The sequence below is a fragment of the Thamnophis sirtalis genome, unplaced genomic scaffold (assembly GCF_051295495.1).
Source record: "Thamnophis sirtalis isolate CommonGarterSnake01/CBP01778 unplaced genomic scaffold, rThaSir2_p1.2 scaffold_13, whole genome shotgun sequence".
Taxonomy (NCBI): Eukaryota; Metazoa; Chordata; class Lepidosauria; order Squamata; family Natricidae; genus Thamnophis; species Thamnophis sirtalis.
Window position 1 is genome coordinate 7,675,945 of NW_028261393.1, and position 20,143 is coordinate 7,696,087.

General features: G+C 47.7%; 2 protein-coding genes across 3 annotated transcripts; one reads left to right on the forward strand and one right to left on the reverse strand.

Moving 5' to 3' along the window:
• Positions 1-277: 277 nt before the first annotated feature.
• SMG9 (SMG9 nonsense mediated mRNA decay factor) lies at positions 278-14,441 on the reverse strand. Its single transcript, XM_087728263.1, has 14 exons — positions 14,171-14,441; positions 12,389-12,557; positions 12,238-12,312; positions 10,562-10,805; positions 10,201-10,298; positions 8,908-9,020; positions 8,023-8,134; positions 7,616-7,711; positions 6,255-6,340; positions 5,584-5,690; positions 4,416-4,523; positions 2,715-2,840; positions 2,488-2,632; positions 278-1,614 (listed from the first exon to the last, which is right to left on the reverse strand). The coding sequence occupies exons 2-14, from the start codon at positions 12,542-12,544 to the stop codon at positions 1,536-1,538; spliced, it is 1,545 nt and encodes a 514-aa protein (XP_087584389.1). The 5' UTR covers positions 12,545-12,557; positions 14,171-14,441; the 3' UTR covers positions 278-1,535.
• LOC106555733 (uncharacterized) lies at positions 13,996-20,082 on the forward strand. Of its 2 annotated transcripts, none has more exons than XM_014074628.2 (3): positions 13,996-14,206; positions 16,977-17,066; positions 17,782-20,082. In XM_014074628.2, the coding sequence occupies exons 1-3, from the start codon at positions 14,033-14,035 to the stop codon at positions 19,921-19,923; spliced, it is 2,406 nt and encodes an 801-aa protein (XP_013930103.2). In that variant the 5' UTR covers positions 13,996-14,032; the 3' UTR covers positions 19,924-20,082. The 2 variants fall into 2 exon arrangements, with proteins under 2 accessions (XP_013930103.2, XP_087584388.1); XM_087728262.1 differs by lacking the exon at positions 13,996-14,206 and adding an exon at positions 15,655-15,789.
• The last annotated feature ends 61 nt before the right edge of the window (positions 20,083-20,143 follow it).

The window sequence follows — 20,143 nt, forward strand, 5'->3', positions numbered from 1 at the left end:
TTTTATTCACCTCCTGCAGCTGTATCCCAAAGATGTCTAGGGAGATTTTCAATTATCCATGGTTGTCCCAAGGGTGCTTTTTGCAAAAGGCAACTGGACTTCCTTGTGTTTTTTTTCCATTGAAAATGTTTCACTTCTCATCCAAGAAACTCCCTTCAGTTCTGAAATGAAGTGAAGAAGCTTCTTGGATGAGACATGAAATGTTTTCAAAGGGAAAAAAAAAAACAAGGACAATTTTTATTTATCTTTATTTATTTAATTTGTCACTCATGTACAGAAAGAATGTTTGGGAGTATCCCAAAAATATTAAGTCAGAAACATTACAAATAAAAATATTAGTTTCTTGCCAAAAAATAAGAGCCTTTTAAAAACTTTTGCATCGATTTATTTGGATAGTGTAACAAAGCTGAATTTGCCTGTTATGTTAGGATTCTGCCACTCTTCAGATCCAAAGCAATACTGTCTGAAACTTATCACACTGTCTAAAACTCAAGGGCAAACAGTGTATTACAACCGTAGAAACAGATGAGCCTTTGATCAATAGATTTCCATTCAAAGCCATTCAATCAAGTCTGCGTTGGATGGATGATTCAAGTTAAACTGAGTCGATCTGTTCAAACTGATTTTTGAAACTGATTTGACCACCCTGATTCAATCAGATCTTACCTTCAACCTATATTGGACTAAATAGCCAATTCGCTAGGCAAATTTGGAGGTGGAAAGAATCCAACGGCAAAAAAAAAAGAAATGTGAAGGCCCCACTATGACACTTTTCGAGATAACTCATCTCACAGATAAAAAACAATTGCATCTTTAGAACGTCCCTCCTCCAATACTTGTCAAGTGAAGACGATAACACAGCAGTGATTTATTGTGTGTGTGTATCAAAACATCCTTCAAAATGAAAGCAACTTTAAGAGTTTATTGAACAATAATAACCATCCATGCAAAAAAAAAAGGAGAGTTCTGTCCAGTTTGCATCAGGGGACCAGGAAAAATAGGGCCAAATAGGGGGAAGAGAAACAGGCTGGAATAGCGAGAGAAGGCGGCATGATACATGCCTAGCATAATGAAAGCTTTTATGAATGACACACTGAAGTAGGCTGGAAACCCTGCGAGTACACAGACAACACCAACTCCCCACCGACCTTCGGCCTCACCTGCTACTCCAAAGCAGAGGAGGTTTCATTGTCCGTCCCCCCCCCTTCTCCCGCCAGGAGATTGCAGATTTGAATCCATTCTTGTGCAAAGGACCCAGCACAGCTCTGGAAATGGTACAAGAGCAGCTCTCCACCTAGGCCAGATTCCCCAAGGGACAAGATCCATTTTGAACAGGACGGTCCTTTAGGGATGCAAAGCCAAAACCTTGCATTTCCCCCTCTTAAACCTTCCTGGCACCACCGAAGGAGTGCACCTCCCTTCTCCGGGAGACGTATCATCCTGGGCCCCCCGGCACGAGGGGGGCAGGTACCCTGGTCTGCTCCAGCTCAGGGATGGAGCTGTCTCTCAGCAGTTCCAGTATGGAGACCCTGTGCTCACGCCAGCAGCCGGCTATACTCGGAGAGAGCGGAGGACTTCTTGACGCCATCCCAGATGCGTGCTGCATAGTGGAACCTGGAGGGGAAATGTCAACACTCAGGTCAATGTGTACGAGGTGAAAGTTCTCCATCACGATGTGGATCTTCACTGGCAAAGTCTACAGTGTCTGATGCAAGAGGTCTGGAGCATGTCAATTACCGTATTTTTTGGACTATAAGACGCACACGGCTTTTGGGGAGGAAAACAAGAAAAAAAAATCTGCCTCCCAGCAATTTGCTTCCTTGCAGCAAACAGCCTGGTCGGCTTCAGCACAGCCTGATTTAGCACAAGCAGCTGATTGGCAGTGGGATTTGCTCCCGGAATACCGCCTATCAGCTGTTCTAGGCTGCAAGGATCACCACCCATCCATCGCCACTGCTCCTATCACCGCCTCCACATGCCCCGTTTTCAGCCTCCGCACGTCCCATTTTTGGCTCGTTCATGCCAGAGGGGATCGTCACCTGCCGCCTGGAATGGGATGCGCGGAGGCCAAAAATGGGACGCACAGAGGCGGTGATAGACAGCAGCTGCGGTGATGGGCAGTTTGCAATTCCTGCAGCCTGGAACAGCTGATTGGCGGTATTCCGGGAGGCAGATCCAATCGCCAATCAGCTGCTCGTACTAAATCAGGCTGTGCTGAAGCTGACCAGGCTGTTTGCTGCAAAAAGGCAAATTGGTGGGAGGCAAAGGCCGGCAGGTGGGGGCTGGAGGGTGGACGGGGCTTCGGCAACATTCACTCTATAAGACACACACACATTTCCACCCACTTTTTTTGGGAGGGGGTTGCGCCTTAAATACCGAAAAATACAGTAGCTTCTTCCTCCAAGGTGAGAGACGGAAAATCTGATCTGGGATGTCTCGGCTGCCACAAATCCCACTGGGCTTAGTTGCAGTTAAACACCTGCTTACCAGTTTTTTTCTGTCAGGATGGTATGGGAGAGCTGAGGCCGGGACATGGACATCATCTGGCTCCGGAGCTTGGCAATCAGCGACTGGAAGCTGGGGTGTCCTTTGTATCCAGGAAGGAGGGAGAAGAGAGGGCCGCTTCCTGGGGCTGTAAAGGAAATGGAAGAGTGGGTGTTTGTATTCTGAGCTAAGGACGAGAAAAAGCTGGGAAGCGAATTCTCGGGGCTCACTTGCTCTGGGTAGCACGTCATCCGTTTCAGAATCCATGAAGGGCAGCAAGAACAGGTTGACCTCCGTGTCCAGGTAGCTCTGTGGCAGGCCAGGGAATATGTTGCATTCAAGCATGGAGAGGGTACCTAGGAGGAAAAAAGTGGAACTTCTAAGATTTCCTGTCTTTTGCCAGGCTGAGCCTTCCAGGAAAAAAGTGAATTCCAAGTTTCCATTAGTGAGTGAATCTCTCTTTCTTTTCTTTCTTTCTTTTTCTTTCTTCTTTCTTTCTTTCTTTTCTTTCTTTCTTCTTTCTTTCTTTCTTTCTCAATCCTACCTTTCTCTTTCTTTTCTTTCCTTCCTTCTTTCTTTGACTCTCAACCCTCCCTTCCTCTTTCTTTCTTTCTTCCTTTCTTTCTTTGACTCTCAACCCTCCCTTCCTCTTTCTTCCTTTCTTCCTTTCTTTCTTTCTTTGTCTCTCAATCCTCCCTTTCTTTCTTTTCTTTCCTTCCTTCCTTCTTTCTTTCCTTCCTTCTTTCTTTCCTTCCTTCCTTCTTTCTTTGACTCTCAACCCTCTTCCTCTTTCTTTCTTTCTTCCTTTCTTTGTCTCTCAATCCTCCCTTTCTTTCTTTTCTTTCCTTCCTTCCTTGTTTCTTTCTTTCCTTTCTTTCCTTCCTTCCTTCTTTCTTTGACTCTCAACCCTCCCTTCCTCTTTCTTTCTTTCTTCCTTCCTTTCTTTGTCTCTCAATTCTCCCTTTCTCTTTCTTTTCTTTCCTTCCTTCCTTTTTTCTTTCTTTTCTTTCCTTCCTTCCTTCTTTCTTTATCTCTCAACCCTCCCTTCCTCTCATCTAGTGCAAGGATGTCAAACTCACAGCCTGGGGGCCAGATACAGCCCGTGGGGTGCTTAGATCTGGCCTGCGAAGCCACCCTGGAAACAGCAAAGGACCAGCCCCCGGTGCCTCTGCCAGCGAAAATGGAGTTCGCAAATGGCCCTTGCAAGCTCTATTTTCTCTGGCAGAGGCTTGCAGGAGGCAGTTGTAGTTGAAAGCGGAGCTCGGGAGTCTGTTTTCGGTGGCAGAATGCTCAGGCCACCACAGGCACCTCTGACACAAGTAACATTCCCCTGGCCACGCCCATCCCGACCCTCTGAGGTCAGGCACAACCGATATGGCCCTCACTGAAATAGAATTTGACACCCCTGATCTAGTGGCAACAGCATCCGAGCATCGAATGACATCCAGGAACAACTGTAGTCATCAGTTGGAAGACCTAGTTAGTTCCTGCCCTTCTGGTTCCCTCTATATTTGATCCCACCCACCAATCCGGATGGCCTTGAATTTTCCCTGCTGTCTCCTGTCCCGCAAATCTGCCAGGAAACACATATTCCGGTCCTGATTCTGAATCCAAAGTATATGCTCCAAATTCACATCCAAGATGCTTTGATGCTTTGATCCAAACACAGTAGTGGTTGGTCCTTTCAGGAAACATTTTTTCCAGTAGTGGTTGGTCCTTTTCCAGTAGTGGTTGGTCCTTTCAGGAAACTGTTTTTTATAAGACTGTTTTCACTCACAAGAAGATTTAAGATTGGATGAATTCCTCCAGAATGCATGGCAGCATCTCATTTTCCTCACATCAGCATCAGAGTCTTGCTACCCACTTGAACCGCGTTTCCATTCAAGAACTGTAATCCAGTCCTCCAAGCGAATTGGAAAGCCAGCCCTTACCTTTGTATTTCAAGTGTGAATGCATCATAATCTTGTCAATAACGAGATGCATCTGCTTCAAGTTCCGAGGGCAGAAGTTTTCCCTCTTGGCTTTGTTTTGGAGAAAAACTAGAGAGGGGGAGAGGGGGAGAAGAATGAACAAGAATCATGAGTCCGGGGCCCTTGATCTCTCAGCTCACACCTTCATGTAAACTCTTGTCTTAAAACAAGCCAGGGCTCAGACGAGCTAAACAGGAAGGTTTTCTTCTGATTTCCTGGTAAAAGGTTCTTAGTGGAGCAAGGACGCAACCTTCCGTGTGTACAGGTAGATTGTGTACAATGACAGAATCTAGAAATCTGCAAGCAAAGGAGTTTAATTCTCATGCAAGAAGGGAAAAGAAATATATGGAAAGCAACTAGAAAGCAATACCACTTGTATTTATATACCGCTTCATAGTACTTTTACAGCCCTCCCTAAATGGTTTAGAGTCAGCATATTGTACCCAATGACCTCAAAAGGATGGAAGGTTGAGTCAACTTTCAGCCGGTAAGACTCAAACTGCTGGCAGTCGGCAGTCAGCAGAATTAAGACTGCAATACTGCGCTCGAACCACTGTGCCTCCAGATGTCACAGGGGTCAAGAAAGACAACACAGAATTACTTCTAAGCAGTTCCCTTTATTGTTCCTCATCTGGCCAAATTAAATTAACTGCCTCATTAAATTATACACTCTGAGAATGTCTAGGAAGGAGCCATCTTGACCAGAGTTCCACGGCCTTTGGGGAACTGGGCCATGCAAGTGGCGGGCAAGCTTACGAAGCTCCAGTTGCACAAACAGCAGGAACACCCACGAAACCATCCCCTACCTCCCCTGCCGCTGCCGGTCCATAGAACCGGATAGGTTGGGGATCGCTGATCTTGATTCGCTTCCTCCCAGTCAAGCTATCTAAACCTAGCAGCCTCTTGGCGCTCTGGATTACAGCCCCTCCCTCCTGGGAATCCAGGCTACATTCCACCCCACACAGAGACTTGTGGTGATGTCCTCCTGGTTGGCCTCTCCTAGTCCGTCCGTTCCCCCTTCTTCACAATTTTCTACTTTAGCCTCCCATCACTTCCTGTCTTCCAGCCCGACACCCCTTCGTCTGGAGACAGGACAATTACGGAGGAAAAGGCTTCTGTTCTTCCATACCGATGTGTGGGTAGTATTCGGTCCCCTCATCGGAGCCAGAAGAGCTACTGGATTCATGGCTGGGAGACGGAGTGGAGGGCTTTACCATTTCAGCTGTCTGAAGGAACCTGCAATGGAGAAGAAAACCCTTCAACGAACACAGTAATTTTCCACAGTAAGAGGAAGGACGGCAGGATTCTTCTGTCACACTTTCCTAATTTTGTTACTCCAAAAATAATCTCACAATGTTAACCTTGTCAGGAAAGTTTGAAGAGGGAAGACAGATTTAATGATGAGATATAAAAACTGAGGGTGGAAGGGGGCGCACCCGATTTAACCACCTATATAGCAATCACCCAAGAAGCACATCCCTCTGGTTTCCGTCTACTAGTTGGCATTAAGGTGATTTAGAAATAAAACTAAACTAAAACAGTGACACATATATCAAGCTGTTCAAAATTTAGCAGTCTTGCCATTATCAAGAGACCCCAAAGTACCTGCATTCAGAGAATTAATATTTCGAGACATCTACAGATAAGATTTGAGAATTCAAGTTTGGGTTTAAAAGAATAGGTTGTATGCCCAATTCTGGCCTTAAGCAGCAGGAAAGGGGATTATTAAAAGGCTTTGGACTTAAACAGTTGCCTGCAGTTGTTTGTTCACAATAGGGCCCATTCCAACCCATCTCTCACCTGTATAGGCTCAAGTCAGTAAACCAGTCTTGTACCACAATCACTACATGGCAGACGGTGAAGAGGAAGGCAGCGATCTGAAGGGACTAGAACAAAAGAAGCATCAAGTAAACAGGCAGAAAAGGCAGGAAACAGCCTCTGGATGCAAGCCAAAAATCATGGCCAAATTCTTGGTCTAGAGCTGCATTCACAAGAACTGATGACATCCTGATAATCATTTAAGAATAGTGAATTGACTGAAGGTGCAGTCCAATTAAACATAAGTTACCACGAAGGGAAACAGCAAGAAGACTAAATTAACTAATGTAAGGAAAGGAGGAACACAGGTATTGTGAAGTGGCCAAAGAGTAAAAATTCCCACAATGTCAGAATTCGTGGACGTTACAAAACTGACCGGTTTGGACGGAAGGAAAATAAGGTGCTTTGTTTAAAAGATTAGAAGGCTTTTATAGAACGTTTACTAAAAAAAAAAAGAGAGAGAAACAATTTATAGATTTAATTACTGAAACAGAGGAGAATTAAATAAGGGGTTAAAGAATTTCTGGAAGCTAAGAGGGAAGGGAAACAATAGGTTTAACACCTGTTGAAAAGAAGGCTGGAAATAATTACATTTCAATTTTTCGCCTTTCACTTTTTTTTTTCTTATGCTATTTTCTTTTCTCTCTCTCTCGTTTTCTTAAGAAATGCTTTTTCACTTTATATAAAATCCTCAAAAACACAAATAAACAATAAAAAGGAAATGGAGAAGGCAGATTTATTGTCCCTGTGTTTTCCAGCTTTCAAATTCCTTCAGCTGCAAACACATACAGATCAGGTCCCTCACCTTTTCCATAGGCAGGTTCGCTCCGACGATTACCTGAGATGAAAGTACTGCAGGTATTCCCTGCAACCACCTGGGTCTTGATCTGGGTATTTGAGAGACCGCCTGCTGCCAATTACCTCCCACAGACCCATTAGATCTCACAGGGTTGGCCTCCTCCGGGTGCCATCTACCAGCCAATGCCACCTGGCTACTACCCGGGGGAGGGCCTTCTCTGTGGCAGCTCCGGCCCTCTGGAATGAACTCCCCGCAGGGATTCGGACCCTCACCTCTCTCCGGGCCTTCCGAAAAGCCGTCAAAACCTGGCTTTGCCAGCAGGCCTGGGGGTGATGAGTTCCCTCCCCTCTCGACATGTATGGTTGTGCGACTGTTGTCTACTTTTATTATTTGTATTTTGTCTTTTTATGTTCCCCTTTTTTTTCCCCCTTGAATTGTTCGCCGCCCTGAGTCCTCCTGGAGAAGGGCGGCATACAAATAATACAATACAATACAATACAATACCTCTGTCCCCTGTTCTACACAAGATACGATGGACCATTACCTGCATCTCAACATAGGTGTGGGGTAGATTGTACTCCGGTGGCAGCTTGCGGTCATTATTGATCAGGTGATCTAGGATGGAGGGACTGAGAATGGGCTGCAAAACAAGAGAAGGAAAACAATTGGGAGTTTTAAAGCTATCATTCCTTAGCCAAAGTAACCCAAGTCCTGCTCTCAGTTCTCATAGAAAGCTAATCCTCCCTCGGGAGAAAACAGGATGGAGGACAGGGGTCCTGGATACACTTCTGTACTAATGGATATTGTTTGTGTAACCAGCTCTTGGAAGCAGCATTTATACTGAACAAATAAAGAGAGCGCCCGTTTGGTCTCGTGGTTCTCAGGCTGGAAACCGGGAGATTGGGATTGGGAGCTAAAAGAAAGCACAGAAATATCCACCACATCACCGACCTGGGTATCAAGGAAGATGATTCGCTCCTGGGTAATAAAGAAATCGATGCCACTGGTCTGGTTGCCGCCACGCTCTTTGATTTCTTGGCTCTGAGTGCGAAACACGTATGTCCTACAAAAAGGGAGGAAACATTCATAGAAAAATGAAGGAGGTCTGACTATCTGTTACGGGTTAAACTTCAGGGCATACACTGAATTGACGAACCAGTGTGGTGTCACACCATGTCCAAATATTTAAAGAGCAAATTGGCAGGGTCTAGATTTTAACGTCTCTAAAAGAGGAAGGAAGCAGCCTGCGTCAGCTGAAAATAATAACTTATGTATTTAAAACAGGAATATTCAAATAGCAAGGAAGCTGAGTGATAATTTCTGAACTAGTAATGGACACACTGGCCCTGTTTTGGTTTAATATCCATATGTTGTTAACATGGTGTGATAAAAATGATTACAATCTAAGGAATCTGCCAACAATCTGGACCACCGCAGAGAGAGAATTACAGCTTTATCAAGTAACAGCGAAGGCAGAAAAAGAGAGGCAGTGTGTTCCCTAGATTTACAAATCTCCATCAACTGTGCATGCATTAGATCTGATCAATGCAATGGAAAAACAAACCAATATTATTTCATGAGATCAAACTTTAACAATGTGTTTAAAAATGAAGCTGAATTGTTTCGTGTAAGTATCATTCTATGGTTTTCCTGGTTCCTTTTGTTGTTATGCTACACGAAAGCAAGAAGAAACTTCCAAACTTAACAGCCATTAATGAATTAAGAGCGACATAACTATCTTCCTTATTCGTTTCATTTTCAAAGCTCTTTGCCAACCCTCTTTTATCAATCTGGCATCCAATAGCAAGGCAGTTCCTCTTCCTAAGGTCCACCTACCTCTGATCTTCTTCAGGTTGATTGGCTGATAGCAGTGACATCACCATGGACTTCCCAGTACCTTGCAGCCCTAATACCCCAACTACAAGCACATCTGTTTGGTCCAGGAGGTACTAATATCAGAAAGAGGAAATGGGGAACAATTGTAAGCATAACACCTCATAAACGTAGGGTGGTAGTTTAATATGTATTATTTATATTCTAAAACAAAATATAACCCACTTATATTGGCTAGCAACGGTGGAACTTATCAATCCATTATTTGTTTGTTCGCACGCTTTTCAATCTCGTTCTTCATTTTTTTTTCCCAAGTTGCACTTCAACGGAAAGTTAAGATACGTACAAATATTTAATACAATCACTTGTGATTCTAACCTACTTACAACAAATAGCTTGGGATGGAATACAAAGTTAATAAAAACCAAAAACCTCTCCACGTAGCTCAACAGAAAGTCAGGGGGAAATGGTTATTTGAAAGCTATAAAAATGGATTAAAACAAAAAAAGCAATCAATACACAGAACATATTACCATTTATGGTGGACCTGTGAGGAGGCTAATTTTTTTTGGAAAAGGATCAAAAATTGGCTGGAGGCAATAACAGGGGCTAAAAAAGAATGGAAACCTGAAGTTTTTTTTATTAGGAATTATGTCTGCGAAATACAAAAAAGAAATCCAGTATTTAATACTACATATAATTACGGCGGCAAAGGATTGCCTTTGCCCAGAAATGGAAAAACAAATTAATTCCAAGCGAAGATGAAATAATAAGAAAGGTTATGGACTGTGCCAAAATGGACAAACTAACTAAAGAAATCCAGGGAAAAGAAGAATCAGAATTCTACCAGATATGGGATAAATGGTATAGGTGGATGGAGGAAAGAAACAAGAATCAATGAAGGAATATAACAAAACTCAAAAAATAATAGTTTTGAGTAAAATAAGGTTAAGAATGGTAAAATCAAAGGAAATACAATAGAAAGGGAAATAATATAAGGTGAGCGGTATCGATTGATGATTGCTATTATAAAGAACAGGAAGTTCCTGTTGGTATTATATTGTATAAATGTGGTGTATGTCTAATTTGTGTGTGTGTGTGTATTTTACATGTTTGTAAATAAAAATCTTTTTAAAAAAAGCCAATGAAAAAGACATTGAACAGCTTTGGAAAGCAACGGGTTCAAGAAAAACAAGACAGATCTACGCAGGGTTTCCAAGAGGCTTGCAAGAACGGGAGATGCAGAATACAAAAAGAACAAGCCAGTCGGGAAAACTACTAAGATAGCCCAGATACCTCAATAGCACTGTCACACCAGTTCATCTGATCATCCACCAGCTTGATGCTATGTTTCATCTTCTCCGGGGCTAACAACTTTGCCTGGCCAACCACAGCTAGAAAAATCAGCAGGCGACAACTTAACCCATAAGCTCCCCATAACAGCAATATTTAGTAATATTACATCGCCCCTTCCCTCCCCTGTTGACGATTTAAATCCAAATCAAGGGCCAACAGCAGTTCGAGAGGCAGGTCTAAACCATGCAGAAAGACAGACCGTGCCTGAACTCCCTGAACTGCCGGGAGAGATGCTCCTTTATCAGGTGCCGAAGATACGATGCTTTCATCCAAAGAGGTTGCCCTTTGGGTCCAGACTTACGGTCCATAATGCCGCTGGATGCAGCCGAGCCCATGCCCCGATTCTGGATCTGATAGACCGGCTGGGTGGGACGCTGGCCTTCCTTCTCCACCTTGGTCACGGCTGCAGGGGGCTGAGCAGACACCTCTGTGGTTCCAGCAGAGCCTTTGCCTTCCTCTCGGGACTTCATCAGCACGATGGGCTTTTCCATGGCAGGAGCAGCAGCAGCAGCTGGGGCGGGGGCAGTGGCTGGAGCCACCTTGGACTGTGAAGGCAAACAAGCCAAGATCCCAAATCCCGCTCAGCTGTATAGAGCTCCCTTTCCTGAGAGCTCCTATGCCCCACTACCTTCCTCGGGAGGAAAGCCATCTATTTATCAGCGTGGCACGACAAAACCGTGCTCGATTAAAGCGCGCCCGATTAAAGCGCGTCGCTGACGTCATCAACAGGGCGACAACAGCGAGCGCGGAGAAAGAAGGGGGCTTTAAATAGCGCTTTGAAAGCAAGCCGATTCAAGTTAAGGTTAGGGTTAGGTTTAGGGTTAGGTTAAGGGTTAGGATTAGGTTTAGCGTTAGGTTAAGGGTTAGGTTTAGGGTTAGGTTTAGGGGGGGTTAGGTTTAGGTTTAGGGGTTAATTTTAGGCTTAGCATTTACAGCGTGCTTTTTTCTCCGCGCTGTTGTCGCGCTGTGATGACGTCAGCTACGCGGTTTCGTCGAGCGCCCTTTAGTCGAACACGGTTTTGTGGTGGAACCATTTATCAGATGGCTTTGAATTTGCTTTTTTAACTTTTTTTTTTTTTGCAGCTTTCTGTAATAAAGTTATTTCTACTTTTTCCCTACTTTCAACAGCTCCTTCCCTATAGGATGCCTAAAAATATTGGATCAGGCGAGAGGCCATTCCCATTGTAGGTATGTTTCCGATTCTGTGTTCCCTCATTCCCTCTGGAGGAAAAATATCCCATTAATAATACGAAATTAAAGAAAGATAGGGATATGTAGGAAGAAAACAGAATACCCTTCTCAATTGGTCTCTTTCAAACATTAAAGTGGCGAGAGAATATATTTCTAAGAAATCACTATAGCTGCCCAATTTAAACAATTGTGACTTTGGGCATTATAAATCAACCAATCTAGCAACTTCAGGTAGTCTTCAGCTTACGTCCAGTTGCTTAGCAATCATTTGAAGTTATGACAGACTCTGAAAAAGCTATGTACAACCCATATTTGAAATTCCAACAGCCAGCCTCCCTCTGCAGTAACATGACCACAATTTACAAAATTTTTTTTTGTCAGAAACTGGTGTTTACTTTCAGTTTTCAGGGGGGAAAAATGCCCTACAGCAAACAATGGGTTCACTTAACAACCACAATATTCGCTTAATAACTGCCATACAAAAGGTGGTAAAATCAAGTGTGATCACCTGGTGATCCACTGAACAACCAACATCACAACTTACAATTGAAATTTGATTTTAAAAAAACCGTACAGGTAAACAAGAAAAATTAATAGGTGGTCAAGAACCCAAATTGTTATTGAGGTGTAGAAGTTAAATCTACTTGGCCCCCATGGCTGGGAGAAGAATTAGCAGATAAATAGGGCTGCATGGTTATCCTTGAATGAAGAAGCCTCCAATGGTGAATTCTGGGCCCCAAATGACTTATAAAACCTACAAGTGGTGGATCATGTTCTCCCACCTACCCTTTCTGCTGGAGGTTTGGCCAGAATGATGGGTGTCTTCTGCATCATTGTCCCCACTGGTTCATCCATAGGTTCCTACAATGAAATCAAGGTCAGACTCAAGGTGGATCCCTGCCCTCATGGCCCTCCCAACCCAAGGGTAGACTTTTACCCGCCGGTCTCGATCTCGGTCTCGATCCCGGTCCCAGGGGACATAGTCACGCTCTCGCCCCGGCCCAGACAGGCTTTGGTGACCCAGTTCCTTCTCCCGGTTCCAGCGACGGCGTCGTTCGTACAATCCAGGTTGACTGTGCCCCGACTCCGACATGTGGCAATGGGATCTGGGAAGAGAACAAGAGAGTCCATCTGGGTTCTCAACGATCCCAAGAGTGAAGAAACATATCATCTGACCTCAGAAGGAAAAGACATGACATTTAGGATGGAGTAATGGAGTGGTGGTTCAGTGGCTAAGACACTGAGCTTGTCAAATAAGAAAGGTCGGCAGTTCGAATCCCTAGCGCCGCATAATGGAGGGAGCTCCCGTTACCTGTCCCAGCTTCTGCCAATCTAGCCGTTCGAAAGCATGTAAAAATGCAAGTAGAAAAATAGGAACCACCTTTGGTGGGAAGGTAATAGTGTTCTGTGTACCTTTGGCATTTAGTCATGCCGGCCACATGACCACGGAGACATCTTTGGACAGCGCTGGCTCTTCAGCTTTGAAATGGAGAGGAGCACTGCCCCCTAGAGTCGGGAACGACTAGCATATATGTGCGAGGGGAACCTTTACCTTTACCTTTTAATGGAGTAATCACCTGAAAGTAACAGGAGGCTTTGAATATGAGGACCAAAGAAAAAGTTTAACCTTGGAATTACTGTGCATATAGGATTGGGGATGTAGGCTAAAGACCCACAGCTCTGCCATTATTCCCTAGGGGAGGAATTGCTTGATTCCTCAAAGAGCAACAGGGGTAGTTCTTATTAGGAACTGCCTTGTTTAGCAACCGATCACAGTTATGACTGTGATGAAAAAGCAACTTTGTGGCCAATACTCATATTTACGAAAGCAAAGAAAAACAAAGTTGGAAGCGGTCACAGTTTCATTCAGTGACCGCTTAATAACCAAGTTTTCACTCCCAATTAAGCCACTAAATCTGGGCTACTTTTTACGTATCTATATATATTTGTGGAGGTCAGACTTTTCCTTAACACTTGTGTCCTACAAAAATGTAAACCAGACTGGGGGAAACTGGGTGAGCTTAGCTGGGAGTTCTAGATTTTTTTAAATTTTGATCTCTTATTCTTCCTTTTATATTGTACGTTTGACCCACAAGGGATGGAGGAAGAAGTACCATCTTTAACCCCGTTTATAATTCTGAAATAAAATAATATGCAGCAGAGAGGGATAACATGCAGTCTCCCCTACATTTTTGTTATTATAGCTTGTTTTTTTTTACTGTTTATGCTGTTTTATTGTTGTTTAGCTTTGTGTTTTAATTGTGTATGCTTCCCAATGTCACATATATGAGATGGAGAGCTATATAAATTCAATAACTTAAGTAAACAAATATAAGTGACCTAAATAAGACAGAACGTACTGGGGAAGTAGAATGCAAGCAACTAATACTACTGAGCATGTGCAAAGTGCTACAGTTCTGATGAACCATCACGGAGCATCCAAAGTTTGGGATTAATATATACATATATTAATGATGGGCCTATAATAAATGGCGGAGAGATACACGTGCCGCGGTTCGGTTGTGGTTGCTAAGCAACCGCCCGCGCAGGGATACGAGAGAAAGAAAGCAGCGCCGGAACTATGTACCTCTCGCGGAAGGATAACGCTGGCTGTTCTCAACGTTCGCGGAAGAATATTGGCGCACTGAACCAGGAATTACCTATTCTCAGTCCCGCAAAGCAATACCTGAGCAGCGGAGTCCCGAAAGCCGATACCAACCTCGCTTATGGAAGAAGCACTCCGGCCCGGCGTCAGGTAAAAGAAGGTAGCGTCAATGGGGGGGAAAGCTCGTTACGAGGTAGATGGAATAAGCGATGTGCGGTCACGGAAGAGTTAGCGGGGAAAGAGCCTCGTCGGCCACCGTTGTTTGAGTTAACGCGCAAGCGCAGGAGGTCATCCTTCGTCCCCCGAGGGAGAGCACCGTTAGCTTTGACTTGGCGCATGCTCCCTCTCCACGTCAAACCTGTGCTTGTTGGTTGGGTGGCCGTCAGCGTTTAGTTCGTCGCGGCAGTTTCGCGCGTACACATGCGCCAAAGCCTACAAAGTATGAGCCTAGAGGGGCTTAGAGCGGGAGAGGCGTGTCTTGAAACCGGAATCTATTGGTTGGGTTGAAGACAGCCCTTGTTGCTACAGTCATAGCGCCATCTAGTGGTGGAGGTGGGAAATTAATGATAGTCTTTACCATCTCCATTGGTTTGGGGCTGGGGACGATAGTATTTGTAGTGCAACAAAGAACGCATCAGTTTTTCTGGCTGTTGCACGCCATAGAGGACTTCATGGTCATGAGTTACTAAAAGCCATGAAGCGAAGTTTTGTAGTCAAAGAATATTGTCTAGACCAGAGATTTTGGCAACTTTTAAGACTTGTGGACTTCAACTCCCAGAATTGGAGTTGAACTCCCAGCTATGCAATTCTGGGAGTTGAAGTCCACAAGTCTTAAAATTGCCAAGTTTGAAGACCTCCAATCTAGACTCTCAGATCTGGGCTGCACAAATACTCTCTAGGGCAGTGTTTTTCAACCTTGGCAACTTGAAGATGTCTGGACTTCAACTCCCAGAATTCCCCAGCCAGCATTCGCTGGCTGGGGAATTCTGGGAGTTGAAGTCCAGACATCTTCAAGTTGCCAAGGTTGAAAAACACTGCTCTAGGGTGCAGCGGTAGAAGGTCACCGGCAGTTTTTCATTCAGTTGTTGTTCCCTGAGAAGTCTCAGGTAGTTTAATCTCCGTGGGAAGAAGAAGAACCTGCATGGCTCAGCTCTGAGCTATCTCCAATGCCCTTCAGCCAAGGACCTCTGCCTTGTTTGGAAAGGGCAGCAAACCAGTTCCAGGCACAAAAAAAAACCAGCTGGGTGACCTTGAGCCAGCTCCTTTCTCTCCACCCTAGGAAGCAAGCAATGGCAAATCTTGCAAAATAAAATAAAATAAAATAAAACCCTGCAGGGACTTGTGATCCATCCCTCCCTCCCTCCCTCCCTCCATCCGAGCTTGGCTTATTCTGTAAAATTGCAGCATCCGCGAAGGAAGGAAGGAAAGAATGAACCAGGAAGGCTTTGACTACAACTCCCGGCAGCCTTTGCTCCTCTCCGCATGCGCAGTCCGCTCCACTCCAGAGCTGGAAGCGCCGCCACTGCCGCTGCTGCCATTGCGCTTCGGGGAGGGGAGGTGGTCGCCGGGCGCGCGCAGGGGGCGGGGGGGGAAGGCCGGCGCTGGGTCGTCTCGGCGCCTTGGGCGGAGGGGGTCCTCCTGGCGGGTCCCCGCCGAGCATCATGCGGCAGGGACCGCGGGGCCGGCCGGGAGTTGCTGCTGCTGCGGTTCGGCCTGCCGGATCCAAGTAGGAGGCAAGTTTGCAGCCCGCCGAGGCGCGCGCGGGTTTCCCCTTGCAGAAGGAAGGGACACCCCCCCCCTCCTCCTAGATGGGGGCAGGCTGGGCTGGAGGGGAGAGGAGGAGGCCTCATTCTGCAAAGGGAATTGTGTGTGGGGGGGGGCTCTGGAGCATCCCAGCTCTGCCTTCACCACCACCCCACCCACTCCCTGGGGACTTTATTTTATTTTATTTAGTTTGTCACTCATGCACAAGACAGCAGGAAGAAGAACAAGCAATGCATGAGAACACAGGAAATGGGGACAGTAGGAGAGGGACGCTGGTGCTCTTATGCACGCCCCTATTATTATTATATTAGGATTATAATACATGATATTGCAATGGAGGCAGTCCTGGGGATTGTGCACCTGGAAGGGCGCCTGGTTGGGGAAGGGAAATCGGAAAGGGGGGGCGGCTACGGATTAGTGTCAGGAAGTGTTTGTGGTTCTCTTATCAGGCCCGTTGTGAGTGGCTAAGAAAGGACTGCAGGAGTAAGAAGTACCTGTTGCAAGCAGGTCCCTTTTTGTGGGTGTGATTTCCCCCTACACACAGAGAGAGAGAGACAGACAGACACAGAGGGAGGAGGCTTGCAGAGTCAAAGAAAGTCCAGTTCCTTGCAGAAATGCATCCTAAGTAATTTTGGGGGGAGCGGCAGAGCCATCGTAACTTTGAACCATCCCTGAAGCAACCCGTCATTAAGCGGGGACTGCCTACAACAGTGATGGCAAACTTTTTTGGCACCAACTGCCCAAACTGGAACGCATGTGCGTGCACATGTATGTTCGTACATGTATGTATGTGTGTCCACATGCTGGAACACCAAAAAATCCGAAGACCAGCTGGCCGGGAGGCACATGACTATTTCTTTGCCGTTTTGCGGCTATTTTTCTGGCCCCAAAACAGCCTGGAAAACAACCCGCATTTTGGGTGTTTTTCAGCACTCCAGCACCTGCGAAGACCGGCTGGCCAGCACGCATGTGTGTAGCAGAAACCAGAAGCCCAGCTAGCAAACAGCGCGCGTGCCCACAGAAAGGGCTCTGTGTGCCACGTCTGGCACGCGGGCTATAGGTTTGCCATCACGGACTGATAACATGGACTCCTGGAGCCTCAGTTGCCAAGGAAAAATATCACACCGGTGTTTTCCTTCTCTTTTTTTTTTTCCAGGACACCATGGATTTGGTGACGGGGATGGACGTTGGCGCTGAAATCGAAGTGACGGAAGATGGAGACCTGGATGAATTGCCTCTGCATTTGGTAGGCAGCTGGCACCGTTCGTCCCCTTTTCGGTTTGGAGTCCGGGAGTACTCGAAGGGTTCTTTTTAGAAGCTCCCTGACCAGGTGGTTCAGAGGGAGTGCCATGCAGGCAATTACTCTGGCATCAGAATTTGTGGGAAGGGGGAAATGTGCAGTTACCTTAATAACCCTTTTGCAGTCTCCGGAAAACCTTTCCTAGTTTGGTTCCTTGTTTTTGGATTGTTGGTGCTAATTTCTCCCCTTAAAACTCCTCAACCCTTTAGCGGTGAATTTGGCCAGAAGCGCCATTGTTTGGTGTCCCTCGTCAGCGAGGTTTGTGGTCTGGACACATCATAATATAATACCATTATAATCCAGACTTCTGAAGAGGGGTTTAATGCTTGCATCTGGACTAGGGAAGGTAATTACCTTGACCTTGAGTGTAACAGGTGTAACATGTTCTGCCTGTCTCTGGGGCTGGGTGGGCCACCTGCGGCCCCTAATTTTGGCCGTCTTTGGAGCCCTCAGTAACTACCGCACTCGATGAAAACTGAAGGCGCCATTTTCTGCCATCTGGAGATGCAGAACAGGAGGGAAAAAAAGGCTGTGCTGCAAGTCCTAAAAATCGGCATTTTAGAAACGTACTTCTTAAGCTGGGTCGATATAGGAGGCTGGACTAGATGACCTGTCAGGTCCCTTTTTAGCTGATACGTCCTGTGATTCTTTCCACCGCCAGGAAAACGTCCAGAATTGCCTCTGCTTGGAATCCGTGGACATCTCCAGCAGCGATGACGATGGGGAATCCCATCTGACCTTCTTCTTGCCCGTCAGACGGCCTCCGCGGCCCCCCCAGCGCCGTTCGATCTACCGCCCCGCCGCGGCGGCGAAACTGTCCGCTTCTGAGAAATGGGTCCCTCCCTTGTTCTCTTGCCCTTTGCGCCCCGGAGGTCCTCCCCCTCCCGGAATACCAGCCTTCGGTGCCTACCAGTGCCAGAAGTGCCTGCAAGTTTTCATGGAGGAATGGCACTACACCCAGCACCTCCAGGACCACGCTCAAGAGGAGGAGGAGCTGGCCCAGCGGCACGCAGCCCAGAACCCCGCCCGTCCCCCGTCCCCACCCCGCAAGCTCCGCTGCTTGGAGTGCGGCAAGCGGTTCCTGCGCCCGGAGCAATTTGCGCGGCACACCAAGTGGCACTTGAAGCTGGTGCGACTGGGCATCAAAATCCATCACCGGAAGGTAAGTCGGCGCTCCTCCCAAGGCTCGTATGTTTACAAGCCTCTTGGCGGCACCAGGAACCCCCTGGAAGGCAAAGGTGTTTCTGACCTCCCGGTCGTGCAGGAGATCCTCAACCAGCCAGCCAGCCTGCAGGTCCCCAGGCCTCAAAGGACGGGCAAACAGAAAGCCACCAAGCACCAGAAGAGGAGGAGCGCTGAGACGTGGGAGCCTCAGGAGCTGCTCAGCGCCACCCAAGCCGGGAACTCCATGGCTGTCCTGGATGGGGCCACCGGGATCAACCTCCTGCAGCCTTGGCAGAAGCAGGAAGGGGTCCTGGAAGGCCAGGTGGCCGGCGGTCTCTTCCAACCGGCGGTCATGAGTGCCGAAAACCAGATCATCATTCTGGATGGCGACGAGGCAGAGGCTGTGCCTGTCGCCGCTGAGCGGCATTACGCCGAGCTGCAGGCCACCATATTCGACGGCCAGGGGACCAGCAATACTGTGCAGCCGGTGTTCCTCCGAAGCGAGGAGCAGGCGGCCCTCCTGGATCCTTCCGTGAGCACCCATCCCCTGCAGGCCGGCGGAGAGAAGGACCAGGAGGCCGTCGGCCCCGAGTGGGTCGGCCAGAACCCTTGCACCGTTTACCGGACGGTGCTTCTGCAAGCAGATGATCAGGCAGCCGTGGTGGATGGCCAAACGGAGCCCGGTCCTTTCCAGCAAGTGATCATCAAGACCTCGGAGGTCTCCCCCACACTCTACCTGGACCCTCAGATGTCTTCGCTGGATCCAGGCGCCTACCATTTGGTCCCCGAGCCTCAATACGTCACCTTCCCTTACGGGAACTCCCTGCCTCTGGACCACAGCGAGGCCACGGAGGAAGGAGAAAAGGCCTGGGAGTCGCAGGAGGCCAGCTTCTGCTTGCCCAATTTGTACCAGGCAAGCAAGCAGCAGCAGCAGCAGCCCCTTCCCGCCGTGACCACCAGTCCCAGAAGTCCAGTGGTGATGCGGCTGCTGCCTTGCCCTGCAGGGGACCATCCCGAGGTCTTGGACCTGGAGTACGACACCGGGGGTGGCATTCCAGTGGCCTCGGAGCCATGGGACGTCAACATGCATACCGGGCAAGAGGCCCCCAGCCCCACCCAGGCGGCCGAAGATGGCTTCGTCGTGGTGGAGATGCAGAGCGAGTCAGGCCAGCAAAGCTTGGCGGTGGGCGAGCACCTCGACCGGCCCCAGAAACGGACCTTCCGGCGAGCCAGGAAGCAGCCCCTTCGCAACGGCAGCATCTGGCGCTTTAAGTGCCCCGACTGCGGGGTCTGCTACAGCCAGCACTCCCAGCTGCGCTCGCACCAGAAGGGGCGGAAACGCCGGGGGAGGAGCTTCCTGTGCGAATGCGGCTCTCCCTTCCGCGGCCTGCTCCACCTGCTGCGTCACCAGCTCCGGCACCTGGAGGAAGCCCTCTTCATTTGCTCGACCTGCGGGAAGTCGCTCCGAGGACACGCCGGTTTGCAACGGCACGACTCCTGCCAACCAGGCCTGGCTCGCTTCAGCTGCCCTTGCGGCGTCAACTTCCGGCGTTTGTCCCGTTACCTCTGGCATCACGTCAGGAGCCAGAGGCCCGGCTTGCGAGTGTACACCCTCGTCGGCTTCCTCTCCTCCACCTGAGCCGGGTGGGCTGGTGGTGGGGCCGGCTGAAGGGCAGGAGGGAGGGGGAGCGTTCGGAGGAGGAGATCCGTCGGGCCCGTTCGCTGATGGTTGCTGTCTGATATTTGTTTAGTTAATGTAATTAATATAAAGATGGTAATTAAAGAGCTGAGATCCTGAGCCCCTAATGTGTTGCTTACCTGTGGGGAGGGGGCAGAAGGGGAGGCATTGGGAGGGAGGG